This window comes from Copadichromis virginalis, linkage group LG16 (genome assembly GCF_057382275.1).
Source record: "Copadichromis virginalis isolate Kocher_CV1m ecotype Utaka linkage group LG16, C_Virginalis_male_GT1.1, whole genome shotgun sequence".
Taxonomy (NCBI): Eukaryota; Metazoa; Chordata; class Actinopteri; order Cichliformes; family Cichlidae; genus Copadichromis; species Copadichromis virginalis.
Genome location: NC_140633.1, coordinates 17,533,705 through 17,557,123, shown reverse-complemented (window position 1 = coordinate 17,557,123; position 23,419 = coordinate 17,533,705). Strand labels below are relative to the sequence as shown.

The window sequence follows — 23,419 nt, the reverse complement described above, 5'->3', positions numbered from 1 at the left end:
CCACTTAAAACTGACCTATGACTCATTCAAAGGATAAACCAGTGTTGTGTCTACGCATAATTTAACAGCATAACAGACAAATAACCCATTTTATGGGTTATTTGTATTTTTAGGCACTTTTTATTAGCAACCTGTCATAAAACACATAAGTCATTCCAATTTATTTAGTCAAATCTGCTAAAAATGTCAACGATAACAGTTCAACAGGCATAATATAGCATTTTTGCACAAACAAGACGAATTCCAAAGAGCTGTTAGCCCAACATGTCAGTCCTAAAAACTATGTGCAGTAGTTCAACAGTATCTTAAGTGATATCCTTAAGAAATGGGGAAAAAATCCAGCAAAGACACAAGACATGAGAAATCCATCTGACTCTTGAGTTGACCCATCTACTCTTTATTGATGAAATGGTCTCTGTGGAAGGACTGAAAATAATTAGCAACAGGTCTTATGGAGGGATGAATTCAAATTAAAAAGTTTGGATCAAAATTGTTGTCAATATGTATGACGGAGGTTCAACAGTGTAAATCTGTAAAACACAGTGGTTTTATTATGGTTTGTGAGTGCATTTGCTGTGAGTCAGTGGTGTCAACATTGAACTGAATTATGAATGCAGAAAACTGTGGTCAGATTTTTATCCACCATACAGTATCATCTGGAAAGAGTCTGATTGACAAGGGCTTTATTTTTCAGTATGGCAATGATCACAAACTCCATGCCAATGTAGCAAAAGCATACCTGGATAGAAAAAACACACTATGGAACACTATGAGTATGGATTAGCCTCCCCAGAGTCTGAAACTCAACATTATTGAAGCAGTGTGGGATCATCTTGACAGAAAACAGAACAAAAGGAAAAGGCAGCCAACATCCACAGGAGAGCTTCAAGAAGCCTGGAGAACTATTCCTGAAGACTATTACAAGAAAACTTGTCTAAGAAAGTTCAGGCTATGTTGAAGAATAAAAATAGTCATACCAAATATTGACTTTGCAGCTCGTTAGAACTGTATAAATTCTGTTTGTGCTTTATGTACTGTATTTCCATTTGTGTTTACATATGTTTCAATAAATCACTGCACCTATATCCAGTGTTCCTCATGGGAGGTGGCTCAAAACTGTTATGCAGTACCCTAAGTACTTCTCTGTTATGCTACTTTCTGTTTCTATTCTACTGTTATTTTGTACAAAACATTGAATATCGTGCACTATACCATTTATTTAAAGCCTTAATTCCCTGTTATTTTGGAGGTAAATAACATTATTATAGATAAAGCTACCACGCAATAAAAAAATTGGAACCATGCTAACAATTCACCATATACTGAAATATACCTGTTTGCCAGAGCAGAGGTTTGCTTTGCTTTCAAATAATTATTCTTATCATCATTATTTAATATTATCCCTGCTAAGTCAACTCACTATAGCCATGATTTACTCTTATTTCTTGTATTTGTGCAAACATCAGAAATGTGGCTCACACTTAGTTAGTCAATATTCAACCCGCTGCTCCTTTTCTCCTCCACTTCCTTCAACCTAAAGGACCATGATGCTAGAGGACAAGCTGTGCCGCTACTGACAAAGATCACAGCATTTTGTGTGTGTTCATATATATGTGTTTTTGTGTTTGCCACAAAAGACTTATTGGTTTTGTGAACTACTGATTTGAATTCATAATGTGGGAATAAGAGCAAGACATTCATCTTCAAGCAGTTTCTCTGAACAATTCCTCGGCTTCTTTTATGACAAATGGATACACTCTAAATGTTGGGGCGGGGGCTTGCCTCTTTGACTCTGGATCTTATTTATTATTAAAACACCAGAAGAAAACTTAGAAATAAAAACACTGCAACGTAGAGAGATCATCTGGAAAAGGAAAGGGGAAAGATTGAAACCAAAAAAAAAAGTTAGAGAAGCCGTCTGCTTCTAATTACTTCTCAAACTGGTGACTTAGCTTTTCATCTTGGCAGGTTTCCCTACTTTAGCTCCTGCCCAGGACTGTGTCTGAGAGTCAAGACTAATCAAAGGCACTTGTATGTGGAGGACTGTTGGCCTCTGAAGGAACCGAGCCAGTTCAGGCCAGCCTGCTGCGTTTTCTCTCCTTTACTCCTTTTCTTTTCTTTTCTTTTCCCTCTCCCTCTCCCTTCTCTTCCTGTCTGTTTCAGGAGTGAAGGATTGGGGCATTCCTTCAAGCCACTTTACTTCAGCTTTCTGTGGGATTTAAACATGCACACTGAGGTTTTGGTACAGTCCATGTTACTGCCGTTCTTTCTGATCCTTCTCTCTTTCATTGAGGACTCTTTGTTGCAGTCGGTGAGGTGAGTTTCCACACAGCTTTGGGGTTTTTTTTGTTGTTTTTCTTGTTTATTTTAGGATAGTTTGGAGAGCAAGAAGGAAAAGGGAGGTGCAGACTTGCTGACAAAGGCGACACTTATAGAGTGCAATGTGGGAAAGTTTAGGAAAGTCTATTCCTATAGTTTACTCTTATAGTTTTATTCTTTCCTGTGCAGTTTTCTTTATGCCACTTTACTTGCCATCATAATACTGCGTGTGTCTCGGATTCTGTCGTCTAACATTGGATGCAAACTTTTTTTCTGTTTTGTTTTACTTTCTTTTGCACAGTTCAGCTTTACATTCTTTTGCAGTTGAGCTTATTGTGAGGGAAAAAAAATCTCCAGTTTAAAAGGATTTGCTGTGGGATCAGTTTATAGCAACAAGCAAAATCAAAATAATGAGGAAAAGCCAGAAACAGAAAAGGGTAATTGCAATGAATATTATTTTGTATCAGAGCTTTTACTTGTTTTTGCCGAAAGAACGAACATTCAAGTTTAAACCTCAAATACAAACTGTAAATGGAAACAAAAGTACGAGCCCTGGTTAGCAGAACTGTAAATATTTAACGATGACATAAAGTTGTGGGTGTTTACTCTTTAGCAGGTGCACCGTGCCTCTGTAGTGATTACATTGCATATGTAGTGTACAGGGGATATTTATTGAACAGCTGCAGCTAACCCACACATGCATTACAGAAAGTAACAGCTACTGGGAATCTAGGTAGTTGCAATATTTTCTTCAGTTTTTCCAATGTACATTTGAATAATTTGTGTTTTATTTGTTTGCCAGTTATGTCATCATATTGACCTAGCAGTGTTAAAAAAAGTGTAAAAATGCTAAGCAACAAAGTTATAACCTCAATTCTGTAAGCACAGCCAAGGAGTGCTATGCAATATCCATATTATGCTCAGCCCACACAATATCCTTAGAGCACATGGATTAAGGTTGTAGAGCTCCACCTGTAGTCATAAAACTATGGTAACGCTATATCAGCTTTATTTTTTAATCGGCACCTTTCTCTCTAAAAGGCCTTTAAGAGGAGCCCCTGTGGAACAACAAGTCACATGATGCCCATGGGGCTCATAGGCTTTTTTTCCCCATACTCAATGATGCAAAAAATGTTTCCTAATATGACTCAAATGTAATAAAACTAAGCCATGGGACTGAAAACACATCTTTGAAGATAGTCTAGAAATGGGAAATGGACTGAGTACTCACTTCTCAGATATTTTGTGCTATTATTGAAAGCTTTAAAAGTTTAAAAAGCTAAACAGTGTAGTGCAATGTACTACCAACCTTTTTAAAAAAACAAAACAAAAATATGAATCAGCTGCTGCTGCTTAGAGAGAAGCTACATCTCATGAATTATCTATGGCGGTCGTGGCTCAAGAGTTGGGAGGTCGCCTTGTAATCGGAAGGTTGCCAGTTCAAGCCCCGTTGTGTCCTTGGGCACTTCTACTTCACTTCAACTTCACCCGTTGCCTACTGGTGGTGGTCAGAGGGCCCGGTGGTGCCAGTGTCCTCGCCTCTGTCAGTGCGCCCAGGGTGGCTGTGGCTACAGTGTAGCATGCCATCACGAGGGTGGATGACTGGATGTGTAAAGCACTTTGGGGTCCTTAAGGACTAGTAACTAGTAAAAAATTTTGAAATTTCTTGGTATGCTGAAGCATTAAGCATTCCTTTCACTGGAATTAAGGAGCTGAGCCCAACTTCTGAAAAACACTCCAACACCATAATCCCCCCCCCCCCCCCCCCCCACCAAACTTCACCCTTGGCTTAGTGCAGTTAGACAAGTACAGTTCTCCTGGCAACTGCCAAACCCAGAATCATCCAGTGGATTGCCAGATGGAGAAGTGTGAGTCGTCGCTCTAGAAAACACGGTTGTAGAGTCCAGTTGTGGCGTGCTTTCCACCACTAGTTTGGGCACTTTGCATTGTGCTTGGTGATGTAAGGCTTGGATGCAGCTGCTCAGCCATGGAAACCTTGGCATCCCCTGATAGTGCACTGTGAGTTTACATGGCCTACTGCTTTGTGGGTGAATAGCTGTCGCTTCCACTTTGTTATAATACCACTAACTGTGGAATATTTAGTAGTGGGGAAATTTCACAACTCAACTAGTTGCACAGATGGCATCCTATCACAGTACCACTCTGAAATTCACTGAGCTCCTGAGAGTGACGCATTCTTTCACAAATGTTTGTAGAAGCAATTCTCATACTTAGGTACTTGATTTTATACACCTGTGGCCATGAAAGTGATTGAAACACCAAAATTCAATGATGTGGATGGGTGAGTGAATACTTTTGGCAAGGTTTTGGTGCTCAGAGCAATTTGCCCAATTTCTTTGAAGAAGTGGTAAGAAGTGATGGCCAGTCCAATGTCTTTCTTCAGTCAGTTAATTAAAACTGTACATTTTGCAGTTTTTATTTTCTTGGATAGCCAAGAAAGTTACTACTGTCCCCTGGAGACATAGTAACAAGGAGAAAAAAACAGTTAAACAAAACCCAAGTTAAAACCAAGGAAAGTCCAAAATTCTAATGTGGAGCAAGTTAGACTCTCTTCACCAAGCATTAATTTTATGAATTGGAATGTTATTTTACTATTTTGTGGAATTCTGGTTGTATTCTTGGGAGGTACTCTACAGAACAAAAGCCAGGCATTAACCAGATCTATCACTGATCAGCTGAACTGGACAGAGTAACACAATCCAAAAAGGTCATTTGAATGTCATGCTGCCGTAAAATAAATAAAAAAATGAATAAATGTAATCAGATACATTTCAGTTCATTGCATCGTGTGGCTGAGCTCTGTGATCAGGCTTAAAAGGGCCATTACTGATTAAAGTCTGTGTGAAATGGGGCTTGTATAACCTCCCTGTGACACTCAGGACAATCACATTCTGTATTTAATTTTAATAGGAGGGTCAAGAACACTTGAGCTGTTGATTTTTGGAAATGTGTTCAGTTTTCAAACGCGGACATCTGGCCAATATCAAGAGAGGGCAGGGATTTAAAAAAGAATGCCAGACGGCATCCAAATGAAACAAATCTCACTCAGAAACGCTTTAGGGTAAAACTCAGAAAACAGCTCCTAGAGTGTGTTAAATGAAAAGTGCATTTGTGTCTGTACGATTGGGTTTATTTGAATTTATTAGCTGTGCATGTGGTCATGTGTGTGTTTCCAAGGCGTTTGTTATTACTTGATAAAGACTCAAATATATGGGCTGTGTGTTACATTCTTCCCACTTTTGTTTTCTTAGACTTCTTTCTTCCAAGCCATTGCATTGAAAGCTACATGTGTTAAGTCCTACCGCACATACCAAATATCTTGAATAGGTCTCTTTATATGTTTAAAGAGAGATGCTGATGCATGACTGAGGAAATATGTCTTTTCGATTTGGATTTGCAACAAAAACAGGTGTGAACACACTTAAACTTTAACCTCATAATAAAAGTTGTGGAAAATCTGATCTTTCTTTTTCCCAGCCAGGTGGGTGGTGTTTGCAAGCTGTCCACAGAGTCATCCTTGCGCCGCTGCCGGACGCCTGATGGTAAGATCTGCAGCGGAAGGGGAAAATGTAACTGCGGCATTTGCATCTGTGAGGCCATAGAACCAGGGAAGTTCTTCGGTCCGCGCTGCGAGTGCCACGACTGGGTCTGTGCTACATATAATGGGAAAACCTGCAACGGTGCGTATGATCCTGTCCTCATTTCTAAGGTCTCAAATGTTGCTATTTTGCCAAAACTACTGGCATCTCAGAGACAGGCACAGGCACAGCATCTCTTTTGGCACATGTTTCAGTGCACTATTTGATACAGCAATAGTGAAACTTGACTCAGTTACTTGTCACTATTAGACACTTAGATGGGAAGATTTGGAGTCACATTTTAATGCACACTACATTTACTGATACCTAACACAGTTATATGGGTTTCTATAACAGTAAAAAGTCTGTTGTTTTTTTTTCTTCACATGATCTGAATTCTAGGGACATGCTGCACATATTTTACCTCTTAGATATGGTTGTTAGTGATGGTTCAGTAAGCGATGCAACAGAACTCTTCACTCCTCCTTACATCAGAGGAGTTTGGCAAATAAACTGTGCACCTGAAGTGCAGTGTTTGCTCCAGCCAGGTGCAGGAAGAATGGAAACCGTAATCATCAAAATGTCTTTCATATTATTTTTTTGGCTTTAATAGGCATTAATATTCATTTGATATGAATTTTGTAATTCAGACTTGGAATGTTTTAGGGTATTTTTGTTTCACCTGTATTTCAGAGTCAGAAGGGTGCAATATTGTGTAATTGACAGCCCACATTGTCTTGGCAGTACTTCAAAGGGTTTCACTGGTAATAGGCAGCTGGTTGGTTCTCAAATGTTACCAAGGCATTAGCTTTTGTTGGAAGGAACGGCTTTGAACTTACCCTGCTGCTTGAAATTTTATAAGTTCACAGAAAGAACACTTAGAGTGCACCTGTACTCAAGAGCAAGTTAAATCATGGTTGGTGAATAGTTTAAGACATAAAGGTGTAGATATATCAGAAAATATAAAACTGCTATGATTTTACACAGTTGCGTGTTTATTAGCTAAATGTAACTAAAACCGATGCAGTCTGATGTAACATACTATAACAGTGACCAGTGTTACTATTTTTTTGTAACTTTGTGACTAGTTGATGGTCATCTTTCACTAATACAGGCAACAACAACTGTGAATTAAATATATGTAATAATAGATTATATCCTATTTGGGGCATTGTTTTGGATTCATTGGCTGGAACAGTGTTTTGTTTCATTCTAACTGCTCAGAGCAGTTGTTTTGTAGTAGACCCATGTTGTGCTTAAAGTTTGTTGTGCTCTGTCCAAATGTATTACGTTAGGTTTATAACATCTAGCTGATTTGATTCTCAAAATGTTAAACTATATCACAGGGCTATTGTACTGGCCTACATTAGCTGTGAACAAACTTACAAAATAAACAGGCAAACATTTTAGACAATATGTTCATGTAAACTCAATTTGCAATCTGTTACCAAGGCTTAATATGAATTTATCATATGTGGTACTTTGGAGGGTATGAGAAATGCTGGCTCCTCAATGGCAATGGAGGGAAAAACAGTTCTCATCTTTTTTTGTGCATTGTCCTCTTTGGCCACTGTTCTATGAATGTCAAGGTTTAATGGAGATATGTGTGCACGCAGACTAGTTCTAAAGAAGATATATATCCGTGTGTGCGGGTGTGCTTGCGTGTGAGGGGTAGAGTGATTTATTTGTGTAGACAAATTGGCTGCTGTGAGGAGCTCATTATGGTTCAGCAGTCTGGAGCAAGGCCCTGCTTCAGTCTGATAATGGGGTTTCACTCACTAGTACACAGACTGCCAATGGAACCTAAATGCATCAAGAGAAGGATGGATTTTCACACCCGGACAGACAGACAGACAGACACACACACACACACACACACACACACACACACACACACACACACACACACACACACACACACACACACACACACACATCCATCATCAGGCTCAGTCTCATATTGTAACACACACACAGCTAGCCATACGCTCACAAAATCATTTGCCCATGGAGCAGGTCATAGAAAACACATTTAAAGCACACTGAGAAGAAGATTTGCCCCCAAAGCACCCACCTAACCTCTCTACCCACAATGCCCCATGCAGCATGGGCCTGTCGTCAAAGACTGGTCCCCAAGTTCCATCTGCAGCCTTATCTGCCTTTCACAACCCATTGATAAGATCCAAATAGATTTTTCTCCAAAGGGATAAAGTCTATCCTTTTTTTCTTTTCCAAAACCATAAGCTTTGCTGGCACCTAGATGTTATTTTAGCTTGGACCTGGTTCAATTTCTCTCAGTCATAGCAACAAGTCAAGCCGGATGGTGGTTATGGGGATACAGTTAGGCATGATAGTGATATATTTAAATTCTTGGTTGAAATATTGTACACTGATTTGTTATGACATGCCTAGGAGTTATAATATCATCTTCATTCTTTGGAGCCTCACATGAAAAATATTATGTTTTCAACACAGCTTTAAAATGAGATCCCTTTTTGGGTTGCTTTTCATAACCTTTGTTGTATTAGTTTCTTTTGATTGACATATAAGCCAATTTAGCATGAAGATTTAGATTTAAATATAATATGCCTGTCTGTGTAGCCTATTCGTAATATACCCGGAGGTGTCAAAGTTATTTTAACCCAGTGCGTACTGATGTTATAAAGTGTGTAAAACTGTGTAAAAGAGATCATTTTACACAGAGAGCAATTAAATCATTGCTCTCTATTTATACTTTCTTGTTAGTATGAAAGTATAATTATTGTCTTAATTGTCTTAATTATGTCTTGGTCCTGAGTTTTCAAACCCAGGGTTTCGAGTTTTGGTTTTCTTTTTTATTTGATTATTGTAGCCGTACCACTGTCTCTTCGCCAGCGGCTACCCCACCATTAGTCACTTAAAGTCGCCGAATGCTATTGGCTTCCTGTGATGTCTGCTCACCACATTACTATGAATCACTTCCATTGTGGATGGAACTTAAGTTTAGCTTTTTTACTTCCTGTTTTAATTTCTTAGTCATTGTCTCCCATGTCTTGCTTGATGTTTACCTCCTCTTTGTTTATTCCTTAATTGTGTTCAACTGTATCTAGTTACCTGTTACCACTTCCCCAATTAGCCTCATGTGCGTAAATGTGCATCTTTTTGTCTCCCTGCATGCTACCTGCCTCTTGTTATAGTCAATTTGTCAGCTCTCCATGGACTTTTCTGGATTTTTGCTGCAGCCTTTCTCTGACAACTATGTTTTTTCTTTCTTTGTATATATAAAAAGATGTACAAATGTCTTATCAGTTTCAAAATTGCTTCAAAATTATACGTGTGAAACCGGCTTCTTCCATGACAGGATTATATTGTGTGCAAGATTTTTATTTTTATTTTATTACAGCATGCTTTAAATAAGCCAAATTTCATGATATGCCATGTCACTTAAACCAGAGAAGAAAATTAGCTGTCCTGTTGCGTATTACTATTGTATACAAAATATTATCATACTGTCATACATTCTACCAAAATATAAAAGGCGTTTTATAACAGACAAAAAAAATAAATCTGATAACACTGGAGCTTTTGCTGAATAACGGTTGAATTTGTAGCTAGAAGTCCAATAAAACATTGATGCTGTCATGTGTTTTTCCTCCCACAGACATCCCATCCTATTTTATAGTAGAGCAAGGACGATGATCTGGAATAACATCTGTTCACCAACTGTTCAAAAACGTGTTGTTTCACTCAGCTGTTTGTTTTTCAACTGTGCTTAAATTTTCCTGCTCTGACTCCATGTCCTCATTTTAAAATAAGCTGCAGTACATGAAAACATGACCTTTGATAAGTTCCAAAAGTGCTAACTCTGATTTGTCTGGTTCGAGTGTTTATGTTTATTCTCAGGTTATGTAATAACACTCTTGTTATAAGAAACAAAGGTCAACGTGGCAAAGCTTCCATAATCTTTTTCACATGCTTTTGTCTTTTTCTCCTCTGGCACGGGCTCTCACGCTTGCTTTCCATGTCTGTGCTGATCTGAGAAGGGGAGGCATAAGTTGAATGTTGGATCTGATTTCAACATTAAGTCTTTTAAACATAGTGCTTTTGATAATAGTTTGTAGTCTGCACAGGGGCGTTCTTCCAATAGGACATGCCTAAAACACCCCACGTGTCCCTTTTGATGTGGAAAATATTGGTTCTACACTGAGCATGTCCTAAATGACTAAGGCTACGTTCACACTGCAGGTCTTAATGATTTTTTAATCAAATCCGATTTTTTTTTGTCTGGTCGTTCACACTACAAATAAAATGTGACATCAAACGCGCTCTAGTGTGAATGGTTCGCAAAAGAAGACGTCACACTCAACGTGCTCTGTTTATGTAAGTAAAAATGGCGGCTACAGAGCTAGCAGGTGTTGTTGCAGCAGTCTATCAATTTCTGCACAGTCGTAACCGTCAGAATTTTGACAAATTAATTAGATAATGCAGGACTCTGAGAAAAAAGAGAGCCCGTGCTTTAACAATGGCCTTGTTTGGAGCAGTGGCTGCTACCTCCGTGCAGAGTATATATGGTATACATGGTATGGTATATATGGATGCTTTCTCGTTTGTCTTCTCAGGCGGTGATAATTGGCGTCTGTCTTGTGTCAGTGACGTAAAAGACGGATTTAATGCGACATGACCTTTCAAACAGCAGTCGCGTTCTAAAACATCAGATATGTATCGGATTCAGTACCACATACGAAAGTGACCTAGGTCGGATTTGAAAATATCAGATTTGTGCTGTTCAAACTGTCATACCATGATTGGATATGGGTCGCATAGGGTCAAAAAAGTCGGATTTGATGCGCTTTTGCCTGCAATGTGAACATACCCTAAGTTTCTCAACCTATCTCAAAGGGAGAGCCCAGCCATCCTTTCTAGGAGGATCACATCCATAGCGAAGAGAAGTGATCCTGAGGCCACCAAAGCAGAAACCCTCTACCAATTCCTTCCAGTCACATTCCTCTAGGTGTCGTTATTGCCCATGTGAGCACTGAAGTACCCCACCAGGGCAATTGAATCCCCAGAGGCACCTTCAAGCACTTCCCCAGGGACTTCAATAAGACTGGGAACACTGAACTGTTGTTTTGCACATAAGCACAAACAACAGTCAGAACCCATTTCCCAACCCAAATGTGCAAGGAAGCAACCTTTTGTCCACTTGGGAAAAGTCTAAAGTGCAGTACAGGGACAGAACTGGGAGGATACAAGTATACCTCATTAAGTCTGCTACGTATAATCAAGTGCAGCTCTGGAGTGGTATAGAGTCCAGCCACACAACAGGAGACTGGTTTCAGAACCCAAGCTTTTTGTTGAGGCAAGTACAACTATATCACGCTGGTACTTCTCAACCTCAAACACTAGCTCAGGCTGCTTTTCCATAAGAGAATTGACATTCTATGTTACCAAAGCCAGATTTGTCGGGTTGACAGCACTTCTGCCCCAAACACTTTCCCATTCACAAAGTACAAACCCCTTACACACCCTCCAGATGAGGGTTGACCCCATGTTTTTCTTTTGGGCTAAGACCCAGCCACAAGTAGCTCTACTATGCACAGGGTGGGGCCCCAGTAACCCTATCCTAAGCAGGGTAGCCATATCCCATGATTTATCCTTCATCATACTTTTCCCCCCTGAATCTCTCTTAGTCTGGACTCAGGATCAATTTTCCTTGGGAGTCCCAATGGGGAAATAGCCCTGATAACATAGTTCCCACGCAAACCCCTCCGCTATAATAAAGTTCGTGGAGAGGTCCATGGGGAGACTGCCATTACAAATAAAAGTAATCTAATAGGTGTTTAGTTCCTTAGATAGAGTAAATAGAACATTTGGCATGCTCTGGTCATAGCTGAGAAATTTTAGCAGAACAGGCAGTGGCAAGGAAATAATGGCAGATGAGAGAGCTGCCCATTCTTTGTTTAAAGGTGTGACAAATTAGCTGCTAGATGCAGGTGCAAGCTGTGCTAATCTGTATCACCTATGTAAAGTAAGAAAAACCTGGACTTCCAACAAGACTTTTCTTTTAGGAGAAGCAATATTTTCTGTTGAACAGAATAAGTTTGTGCTTTGTACCTTTGGAGAAGAAATTACAGCACATGACAGGATATGTAAATAACACATAAGCTCTTTAGTAAACATTTTAGAGCCATGAATTCAGGACCAATTGATGCAAATCCTCCCTCAATTTTGTAATTTTATTCCACTTGGTTGATCAGATATACAGGGTGGACAATGGTGTTAGTGTTATCCCAGAGGAAAAAAGGAGGAAAAAATGGAGGTGGGGGGAACAAACCATAAAAATGTTGCTTTATTGTTTCCTTGTTAATTGAAATGTTAAATAGCAGATTGAGAGTTTTGGAGACAAAGTTATAGAGGCATGTTTAACATGGTTTGGACATGTGCAGAGGATGAATAGCGGATATGTTGGATAAAGAATCTTGAAGCTGAGGCTCCCAGGCATGAAGAAGGTAAACCTCAGAGAAGGTTCATGGATGTAGTTAAGGAGGACATGCAGAGAATTGGAGTGACAGCAGAGGAATAGGATGAGATGAAGTAAATGATCCACTGCTGTGACCCTTAAAGGGAGCAGCTAAAAGAAGAAGAAGGAGATGAAATGTTAAGTAGTGTTAAACTATTACATCAGGATGGAACCTACTGCATCTTAATTAAAGCATAATGACTCATTTATTTGGATTTGTCATCATCAAATATTCTTGATTCAAGTGGACTTACTACAACAACAGACAAAATCATTACTCATATACCTCTGGCAACAACTACAGGCCACTAATGTGGACTAAGGCAGAGAGCCAAATACATCTGCAGTCAGATCAATTTATAACTTTGTGACTCTGGCAGACTTTATCATATGCGTGTCATTCTCACCCTATTTTAAAGGAGCTAAAATTCAGAGGTGTAAGCATAAGATTAAAAGCCTGTTTCCCCCAGTGGATGTCAAAACACATTTTGACTCCCCACCTTTCTTTTTTCTTCCTTTCACTGTCTCTCAGGCCTTGGATTTTAAAAGCCTCTGTTCTTTCACTCTGCACTGCGCCCTTTTGCCCCCTATCAGAGCCAGAGAATATCCCACCCAAGGAGTTTTAATGTCAGCGCCACATATGGTATCGGTTTAAACAGTACTGCTCCAAATCACACACCTTTAGATAAACTTTCACTGTCAGTATCACATAAGCTTGTGTGTCTTCCAATACAGGCACATTTCAGGGAGCAGTATAAACTGTAATAGTTGCTTAAGCCCAACTGAACAATCATGTCAGTTGTCTGCCTATACCATCTGATGCTAGCTAGGTTTAAAAAAAAAAAAAAAACTTCAAATCTGTCTCTGATGCTGTGACTTTTGGATGGTAGGGTGAGTATTTGGCATAAATAACATGAAAACATGAATCCAACCTCCCTTGAATCAGCATTTCAAGCTGCTCGTGGTGTGTTGGCGTGGGGGATAATTCCTTGATACAGGTTCCAAATCAACACCATGGCTTATTTGAACATTGTTGCTGATCATAACGATCCCTGTATGAGTTTACTCATCATCTCAGACTGGTTTCTTGAACATTACAATGAGTCCACTGTACTTAAAGGGCCTCTGCGGTCATCAGATTTCAATCCAATGGAGCACCTTTAGGATTTGGTGAGCTGGGATAATTGGTATCACGGAAACAATCTATAACAACTATGTGATGCTATCACGTCAATACCCAGATCTCTCAGAAATGTTTCGAGCACATTGTCGTGAAGGTAAAAGGGGTTCCAAAGCTGTCTTAGCAAGGTGTGCCTAATAAAGTTATTAGGTTTTTTACTGTTGATTTCCCAGAGAAAGAGAAAAAACAAAACAACGGGCTAGAGTGGATCGCAGTCCTTAGAGTCCATTAAATTGTTCATCCCTGTATTTTTTTTCCTAGTACATATTTTGATGCGCTTTCACTAAGATATTCTGAGCTTTGCTGGGCACTGTGCCTGTGTTGTGAGTCACCTAATGATTCCAGCCTGGGCTGCAGGAAGAAAAAGCCACTTAAGCCTGTCCAAGTTTCCTAGTAAAAGTCAGTTATGATTGGGACCCATTAAGATTCCCAGCACTTCACGCTGTCAGAACAAGTGTTTTTCTCGGTTGCTGTGATCCTGCTTACATTGGGTTTTCAAAAATTCTTTAACAAAGGTATTATGAAGTTGGCAATATTTTCAATGAATGATCAGGTTGGGTAGTGTAAAAGGATGAAAGCAGGAAGCAGTTCCTTGCTCCAAGTACTGCACACACACATAATTAGTTATTACCTGAGACAGGTGTCTCCTGGAACTGTTCCACAAAACACAAGTTGACGTGCTGTCGTTTCATGCGCCACAGGCCACAGGGAGAGAAAAGCAAGGTGGAATAATTACTCGGTGAAATCACTAGCATGTAATGAAGAACACAATAGAAACAAAGGATGTGAGCAAATGCTAATTGGAGAAAAAAACATGTATGTAAAAAATGAACCCAGAGAAAGTCAATTCTTGCATGTAATGTTTGGCTAGGATTACAGTTTTGTGTATAATTGAAACTGCATGAAAAGCATGAATTGTAAAAGATCTGTTTTCTACTAATCTAACTTGAAATACTTGAAAAAAAGCAGACCTATCATTATGCATGAACAAGTTAAATCCTAAACCTGAAATGAGCTTGCTGCATGATTCACCATCCTGTCCTCATCAGCAATTAATTGTGCCAGCACTATATCACCTGTTATTACTGCCATTGATGGTGGAAGAGGTGCACCCACACTTTGCAAGCCTCATTGGATATACCTGTGCACTGATCGGGACCTTATTGGCTGAGTATGTGTGTCTGTCTGTGAAGCGTAGGAGGGACCCTGACACCCTCATACCACAGAGAATTACTGCTCAGGAAGCACTAGAAAAGATAAACTGTCGACAGACAGGCACCTTCCCACCCACATAAAATTTGGCCTACCAGACAAAGAGGGACGTTTTATATGTCAGAGTGATTGTCGAGGGGGAGATTAACGGGGGCTAGTGGGTGGCATTGACTTTGTAATAGTCTACAGAATTAAGCTGGAAGGTGTTTAATCTAATTCTGTCTTATAACTATTGTGCTCCAGTTCCCATATGCAAAAAGTATGCAATAAATCCAGAAAAAAGAGTCTCTACAATTACAGTATGTGCATAGTTCTTCATGAATATGCGCCAAATGTACACAAATCAGTAAAATCACATTAAACAAGACTGTAAGACAGCATTTTTTAATGCAATAGCAATTCAAGAATCACTAATTATTGTAGATAACACTTTAGAATAACTTTCACTAATAAATCATTAGGCGATACGTATGAGACAGCTGATTTACTGTGGACAAATCACAAAATGTCATCATTTTAATTCTTACAGTAAAATTGCCAACGCTTAAACGAACACAGCGTTGGCAATAATTATTATTTAGTCGTCATTATAAAATTGTAATTGATGCTTATGAATCTTATTTTACAGTACATAAGTAGGTGGTATGGCATACTTCACTAGATTGTGAGCCTGGAGACAGCAGTTTGTGTTCTGCTTCCATCACTATGTAATTTCACACATTTAGTTAAAAAAAATCACTGTTAGTTTTGGATAAATATCATTTTTAGGGTTAAAATATTGCAACTTAGGGAATGAAAGGTTTTGCTTGTGTTACAGGATCAATGTTAAAGGAAACCATGTGCATATCTGAAACACTGAAATTAACAACGGTGGTATTTGACACCTTGGCAGTTAAAACAGGCAAAGTTTTTTCCACAGACAAAAAGCAAAATAAGTCAGTGTTCTTACAGCTATACAAGACTTTATAATGTCGTGAACCATATATTTCTTTATATTTGTACACAAACAAAGAGCTTAATTTAACAGCATAAATATTACAATCCAAATTTTTTAGCGGTTTATAAAAGCTGGACGTTCCTTGGAATTCTGTTGTCTCTGTGGTTTAGTTCTCTTCGATGTGCATGTTACCTATTTTTCTCTTCCTCCAACCTGTTGCCTAGTGTCCCCTGAGACGTATCGATAATGTGGAGAGACAGGGGACTTGTGCGTTACTAATGACTGATGGATAGCGCTTGAAAAGGACACCACATTTACATGATGAACGATTCAGGCGAATGATTGAGTGTGACATAGAAGGCCCCTTGCTGCTAAACGCAATGAGAGCAACATTTATAATAACTTGTCAACAGTCCTCATTTGCATCATGTGTTTCCTCCTGTTTTCATATTGCTCACTGTGACCATCAGAATGATGAGAAACAGTGATGCCAGACTGCCTGCGTAGGTCCTTCAAACACTGAACATGGTAATGTTCTGGCAGTGTGATTGATATAGGAACCAGTATATCACAATGCTTGGGTTATTGGTATATAGCACAAACAAAACTTAGAAATATTATAGAAATATGTCAGTGCCTGTCTGCCTTCTTACTATGCACATTTACACAGCTTAAGTTATTTGGGAGCAGAGGGTCTTGTTGAAGTTTAGTCAACAACAGGCAAATGAGCACTAATGTTCTGGTGATGGACTACAGTTCTGTCTAATCACGTTTATGTGTGTAGCTAGAGACCAGCCACGCACATAGTACACCCTTTAATTAAGATACTTTGAATCTAAAGACTACAAATGGCTCTTTCAACTATAGTTCACCATTTAACATTTGTACCTGTATGCTTTCATCATCTCTTTCTTATTATGTCTTTCTCCTCCTCCACGACTGCCCTCTCCATCATTTCCATCTAATCCTCCTCTGCTTCGGGGGACATTCCTCCCCTGAAGCTTTATCTCCTGAGCTGTAGTCAGGGCTCTAAAACACAAACATAAGCATGCTTCTTTATTCCTAATATTGTCACAGTTACTTATTTTTGATTAAAATATCACGTGGCATGAGAGTTACACAACGTCAGATCCACTTCAAAGAAAGTTTCATTAATGCTAGCTAACAGCTGCTAATGGTAGCAAAAACAGCAGCGGTTTCTGACAGAGAAGCGCAGGATATTCTAAACAGGTCACCTCAGTATCACTGTCATCGGACAGAAGTACTTGTCGCGAATTCCATTCACAAATTTTGTGCGTAAATAGATGTGAACAATCTGCACACATTACAGATGAACGGCGACCAGAGTTGTTTATCCTACTGCAGCTACTGTAGCAAGGGGTAAAACCTGAATCGATAGGGGTAAGAAAATAGAATTCATTTGACTGTAATCTGCAATCTACTGACTTTAAGCTGTGAAATTTTATACACTGTACCTTTAAGAAATAACACATGTGCCCTTGTGTTTACAGAGTGATGTGAAATACTGATCATGTACATGATGTTAGCAGTGGTAAACAGCATATGATGCATTGTGTTTCCCTTTAGACCAAGGCTACTGTGACTGTGGAGTGTGCGAGTGTGATGAAGGTTGGTTCGGTGATGCCTGCCAGTTTCAGGAAGAGTGTAACCTATCCAGCAAGAAGAGCAGAGAGCTTTGCAAAAACCAACAGGGGGTGGTCTGCTCCAACAGAGGTACAGCTATTGTACAAACACACGCACAATGAGTCAGTTACATATAACATAAATTTTGAAGCAAACACTTATCAAAGCGTTGCACCCTGACATATTACCAACAGCAATTTTTAAGACAATTCGGCATGCTCTGCTAATATTTTAATAATATCGCCTAAACATAGCCTAGTACCAAGCCATTAATAGACAGAGTGAGGGGGTAATCAGTTCGGCACATCGAATTTTTTATTACAAAGTGATGAGCAAATATTTAAAAAAATAATAATTCAAAACTCTTTTTTAAATAATCGACCAGTTTATATGAATTTTTCTGTGATATCAATTTACTACAAGCAAAAACATAAACAAGGAGTTACCATAATAAACGCATTAATTACAATTAATCCCTCGCTGTGTTTTCATATCTTTGCGGGGACATTTAATTGACATAATGCTTTCCCTAGCCGTTTACCCTAACCCTTAACCATCAAAAATGAATGCCTAATCCTAACCGTAACCTAATTGTAATCCTGACACTAAAACCACATTTTGAGTCTGAAAAATGCCTTCAAACACGTGGGGACTGGGATTTTGTCCACATAAGGGCTGTTGGTCCCCACAAGCATAGAAAACGTTCAACTTTTAGCCCCCACAAAGATATCTAAACACAGTCACACATACACACATGAGTTCAAACAAAAATCCCACCTACGCATACAAATATATGTAAATACTGGAAGACATTTTGAATTAACAATAGTCTAAGTAAATACTGAAGTACATTTGATTCACACAGTCTGTGTGACTAACATAGTATTATGCACTGACACGCTGAAGGCACACACTGTGAGGTGAGTCTGACAGCCAGCCCTTCATCTACTTGGTCGTGACCTCACTAGCGTGCAATGACTCCAGCTAAATGAAGGCTATAGATACAGTGGGGCAAAAAAGTATTTAGTCAGCCACCGATTGTGCAAGTTCCCCCACTTAAAATGATGACAGAGGTCAGTAATTTGCACCAGAGGTACACTTCAACTGTGAGAGACAGAATGTGAAAAAAAAATCCATGAATCCACATGGTAGGATTTGTAAAGAATTTATTCGTAAATCAGGGTGGAAAATAAGTATTTGGTCACCTCAAACAAGGAAAATCTCTGGCTCTCACAGACCTGTAACGTCTTCTGTAAGAAGCTTTTCTGTCCCCCACTCGTTACCTGTATGAATGGCACCTGTTTGAACTCATCATCTGTATAAAAGACACCTGTCCACAGCCTCAAACAGTCAGACTCCAAACGCCGCCATGGCCAAGACCAAAGAGCTTTCGAAGGACACCAGGAAAAGTATTGTAGACCTGCACCAGACTGGGAAGAGTGAATCTACAATAGGCAAGCAGCTTGGTGTGAAAAAATCAACTGTGGGAGCAATCATCAGAAAATGGAAGACATACAAGACCACTGATAATCTCCCTCGATCTGGGGCTCCACGCAAGATCTCATCCCGTGGGGTCAAAATGATCATGAGAACGGTGAGCAAAGATCCCAGAACCACATGGGGGGACCTGGTGAATGACCTGCAGAGAGCTGGGACCAAAGTAACAAAGGTCACCATCAGTAACACACTACAACGGCAGGGAATCAAATCCCGCAGTGCCAGACGTGTTCCGCTGCTGAAGCCAGTGCATGTCCAGGCCCGTCTGAAGTTTGCCAGAGAGCACATGGATGATACAGCAGAGGATTGGGAGAATGTCATGTGGTCAGATGAAACCAAAGTAGAACTTTTTGGTATAAACTCAACTCGTCGTGTTTGGAGGAAGAAGATACTGAGTTGCATCCCAAGAACACCATACCTACTGTGAAGCATGGGGGTGGAAACATCATGCTATGGGGCTGTTTTTCTGCCAAGGGGACAGGACGACTGATCCGTGTTAAGGACAGAATGAATGGGGCCATGTATCGTGAGATTTTGAGCCAAAACCTCCTTCCATCAGTGAGAACTTTGAAGATGAAACGAGGCTGGGTCTTCCAACATGACAATGATCCAAAACACACCGCCCGGGCAACAAAGGAGTGGCTCCGTAAGAAGCATTTGAAAGTCCTGGAGTGGCCTAGCCAGTCTCCAGACCTCAACCCCATAGAAAATCTGTGGCGGGAGTTGAAAGTCCGTGTTGCTCGGCGACAGCCCCAAAACATCACTGCTCTCGAGAAGATCTGCATGGAGGAATGGGCCAAAATACCAGCTACTGTGTGTGCAAACCTGGTAAAGACCTATAGTAAACGTTTGACCTCTGTTATTGCCAACAAAGGTTATGTTACAAAGTACTGAGTTGTATTTTTGTTGTTGACCAAATACTTATTTTCCACCCTAATTTACAAATAAATTCTTTACAAATCCTACCATGTGGATTCATGGATTTTTTTTCACATTCTGTCTCTCACAGTTGAAGTGTACCTCTGGTGCAAATTACTGACCTCTGTCATCATTTTAGGTGGGGGAACTTGCACAATCGGTGGCTGACTAAATACTTTTTTGCCCCACTGTATGTTTATGTGTCTGTGATGCGTTCATGTTTGTTGGTGTAGTGAATGTATATGTGTGAGTGTGTATTGTACCGTATGTGGCCTGTATAGAAATGCAAATGTATTCACAGCATGTGCCTGTCTAGCCTTCTGCTTCTTTAGCACATAATTACAAAAGGGAACGGTACGAGTTACTGCACGCACACACAGTCAGACAACAATTTAGAACTATTGATGTACAGACAGTGCTTCCAGTTAACAGCGCTAGATTCTAGGTGTTGAATTGCTCTTTATTGAAATCTGACATTTTCCAACAAACTGTGTCTAAAGTTTGTGTTTCCCATAGGAACCTGCCACTGCGGTAGCTGCATGTGTGACAATGAAGACAACAGAGGCATGGTAACAGGACGTTTCTGTGAGTGTGATGACAGCGAGTGCCTGGATGAGGAAACTGGAGAGATTTGCGGAGGTGTGCCCTGCATTTGCTGACACAGCCCTTTACTCTCCCCCTAAACATAGAATGCATCTTTGTATAACCAATGCTGGATTTGGTACAAAAAAACCCAACTACTGTAACACATATTGTGTTTTACTGTGATAAAAGAATAGAAATGCATTGCCTTTGCTCATTTGGTTTCCTTAAAAAAACTCATGCATTAACTATATACAATTACAACTTACATATGCTGCTTTTTTTTTTTAAATTTAATACTCACTTCTTTTTTTTTAAAGGAAAAAGTAGAGTTTGGATTACCAAAAATATGACTTAATCACCAGGACAGTAATCACCATTTGTCAAAATACATTTTGGAGGAAATCTCATCAGCTGTTCCTCTGTGATCTGCTTCCAGGGCATGGCCAATGTTACTGTGGAAACTGTTACTGTGCTGCTGGTTGGCATGGAGACAAATGTGAGTTCCAGTGTGACATGAGCCCATGGGAAAGCAGGCAGAGATGCACATCTCCAGATGGCAAAATCTGCAGCAACAGAGGTCTGTTTACCTGGAACATCGTGTTTGATTTTTGTTTTTTATATTTATTAAACTGTAATCACAAATTTGAAATGAAAGTATTATCATAATATACACAGGTCATGTACACAGTTATACATAAGAAATATAAACATACACATATGTTTGCTGTCGCTGATTAGAAAGCCACAAAATGCTGGACTGAAGAGTATTATGCTGGTTACATTTTCAGATCATGCACCAAGGACAGAATTCTGTCTTTATTCTCAAAGTGCAGAAACAAAAATCAGAAGTCAGAAAACTTAAAGTCAGAAGGGAAAAAAACTCAAAAGACACCCGCATTTTGTGTTTTAGTTGATGATTATTTGATGATATTTTTCTTTGTCTATCAGGAACCCTCAAGATGAACTTTGAAGAATTTCTAGTAGCCTAATTATAGCTCTGTAGCTCACCACCAGGTGGCACATAATAATAATTATATGTCAGCAATTTCACTAGCCCCACAAATGTCTCAGCTATTTACTCTGCTGTCCATCGCTATAGCAGAGCTGTACAATGTTGTTTTTTAGAAATACCTAAAGCAGGTATTTCAGGTATATCATCTTCGAATAGAAACTTGCAAGCTAACGTTCTTGTAACTTTACTCCACTAAACCTTGTGGATCTTTTTTCATGGATGTCTGGATGTTAAACATTTCTGTAAGACTTGAATAGCCCCACTGATCATTTTATAGGGGCTTAAAGAATTTAGATCTACCACTAATTCAATTTGCAACATATGCCTATCGCGTCATCAGAAATAGCAGCGTAGAAGTTTGGAATTCATTTTTAAAGGTAAGATACTTAAAAAAACAAGACTATGTTTCTGGCATGCATAAATCAAATTACATCGACCAATAAACCATGTTATTATCATTATTATCCAATTTTTAACATGTTAAATGATGCCAGATTAAGCTAGCAAGCATGTAATATTAACCAGAAACCAGGATGTTGTTTCAATCGACATTATGATTTTTTTTTTTAAAGACTTCAAAGTGTGAGTTTTCTAGCTAAATATAACATTATACTGTAACACACAGCGGTTTGGTCTAATTAAATAAATATATCCACTGTGGGTATAACCTACTATGGTAAAACAGTAATTGTACAACAATCAGCGAAACAGCTATTTTTGTAATATATTGCTATGAAGAGGCAGAGAACAGATTTGAGAAGTCTCGTAAATATTGTTTCATAAGTTTTATGGTCTTTTTAACTGTTACTGTCTGTATTATATTACAGCTCAGTTGATGAAAAGAGCAGAGGGACTAAAATGAGACTGAAAACACAAGGTGAGTTTAAAATAAAATGCCAGCTATGAAAAATGTTTTCTCCTAATGCACTTAGAGGCTTGTCCAACATTTTGTCTTTTTCTCTCTTCAATCTATCTCTCAGCAGTAGAACCACAGTACAATTCAGCCTGAAGACTGTCACACAGTGAGACAGCACCCTGACTGGGAGACTCATTTCCTTGAGTGTTTCAAGCTTGACTTTTTTCTTATTTTTAATAAAGCAAACATGTGCTCACCATGGTGTGGTAACTGTCAGAAAAAGTTTAAATGTAGTGCTTGAATATCATTGCTTTACATTACATTTATTTGTCATTGTTGTTTCAATCCATATAATCTAAGATTGTTTTTTTTTAAAATTAAACCAACCAAAAAACTGAAATGTGTGTTTATGTAGGGCTGCTCAATTAATCGAATTTTAATCACGATTACGATCTGGGCTTTCAACGATCATTGCAAATGACTGAGCCGATTATTAGCCCCTCCCTCATGCTTTACTCTCGCGCTGCTCCGTGTGGCAAATCGAGCGCACTTCTCTGCATCTCGAACACGCGTCACAACAATTAAGAGGACCCGAGGGAAGCTCGGAAAGCTAAGCAGAAGTTATTTCGAGAGGAGAGTGACTGCCATTGGTTGAAAAGAGAGGTAAAAAAAACTTCAGTGGTGTGGAAACATTATGGGTTCGCGGAGTCAGAACTGGGCTCAATTAGACATAGTGTGTAAACTTTGCTATGGTGTCATAGCTGCACCACAGAGCAACACTGCAAAGTTCACTAAACATAGATGTTTACATTTTTCATTTATTTTTTATATTGCAAACATTTGCACTGTTATCAGTATTTGCACACTATTTTATATTATTTTTTAAAGTCATTATTCAATACATTGTTATTGTTAACCCTTTAAATCCCTGTAGAACCGGAACCTCGTAAGCTAGCGCAATAATTAGTTTTGCATATGAAACCAGAGGAGTTGTACTTACATCTTATGCCATCAGCTTGTCCTCGGTCACGGTTTCCTTCCACATAAAGCTTTGCAAAAATTGCATAAAAAGAGCTTGCAGGAACAAAAACATAATATTCCAGAAACAGCTTTGCCGATCAGATCAGCTGTTCGTAACACTTCCCACAATGAAAACGAAAC

General features: G+C 39.2%; 1 protein-coding gene and 1 long non-coding RNA gene across 3 annotated transcripts in view; one reads left to right on the top strand and one right to left on the bottom strand.

Annotated features, from left to right (window-relative positions):
* The first annotated feature begins 2,011 nt into the window (after positions 1–2,011).
* itgbl1 (integrin, beta-like 1) overlaps positions 2,012–23,419 on the top strand; it is a 55,033-nt gene continuing 33,625 nt past the window's right edge. The window contains exons 1-5 of one of the 2 annotated variants that reach the window (XM_085435654.1): positions 2,012–2,316; positions 5,818–6,020; positions 17,334–17,480; positions 20,322–20,444; positions 20,827–20,967. In XM_085435654.1, coding sequence (XP_085291780.1) covers positions 2,225–2,316; positions 5,818–6,020; positions 17,334–17,480; positions 20,322–20,444; positions 20,827–20,967 — 706 coding nt within the window. In that variant the 5' untranslated portion in view covers positions 2,012–2,224. The remainder of the gene's footprint in view (positions 2,317–5,817; positions 6,021–17,333; positions 17,481–20,321; positions 20,445–20,826; positions 20,968–23,419) is intronic. The other variant, XM_085435653.1, reaches the window with a different exon arrangement.
* LOC146690532 (uncharacterized) lies at positions 12,299–16,727 on the bottom strand. The gene is made up of 3 exons (XR_014915600.1): positions 16,635–16,727; positions 14,229–14,277; positions 12,299–12,528 (listed from the first exon to the last, which is right to left on the bottom strand). It is a non-coding gene; the product is annotated as an uncharacterized LOC146690532 (long non-coding RNA).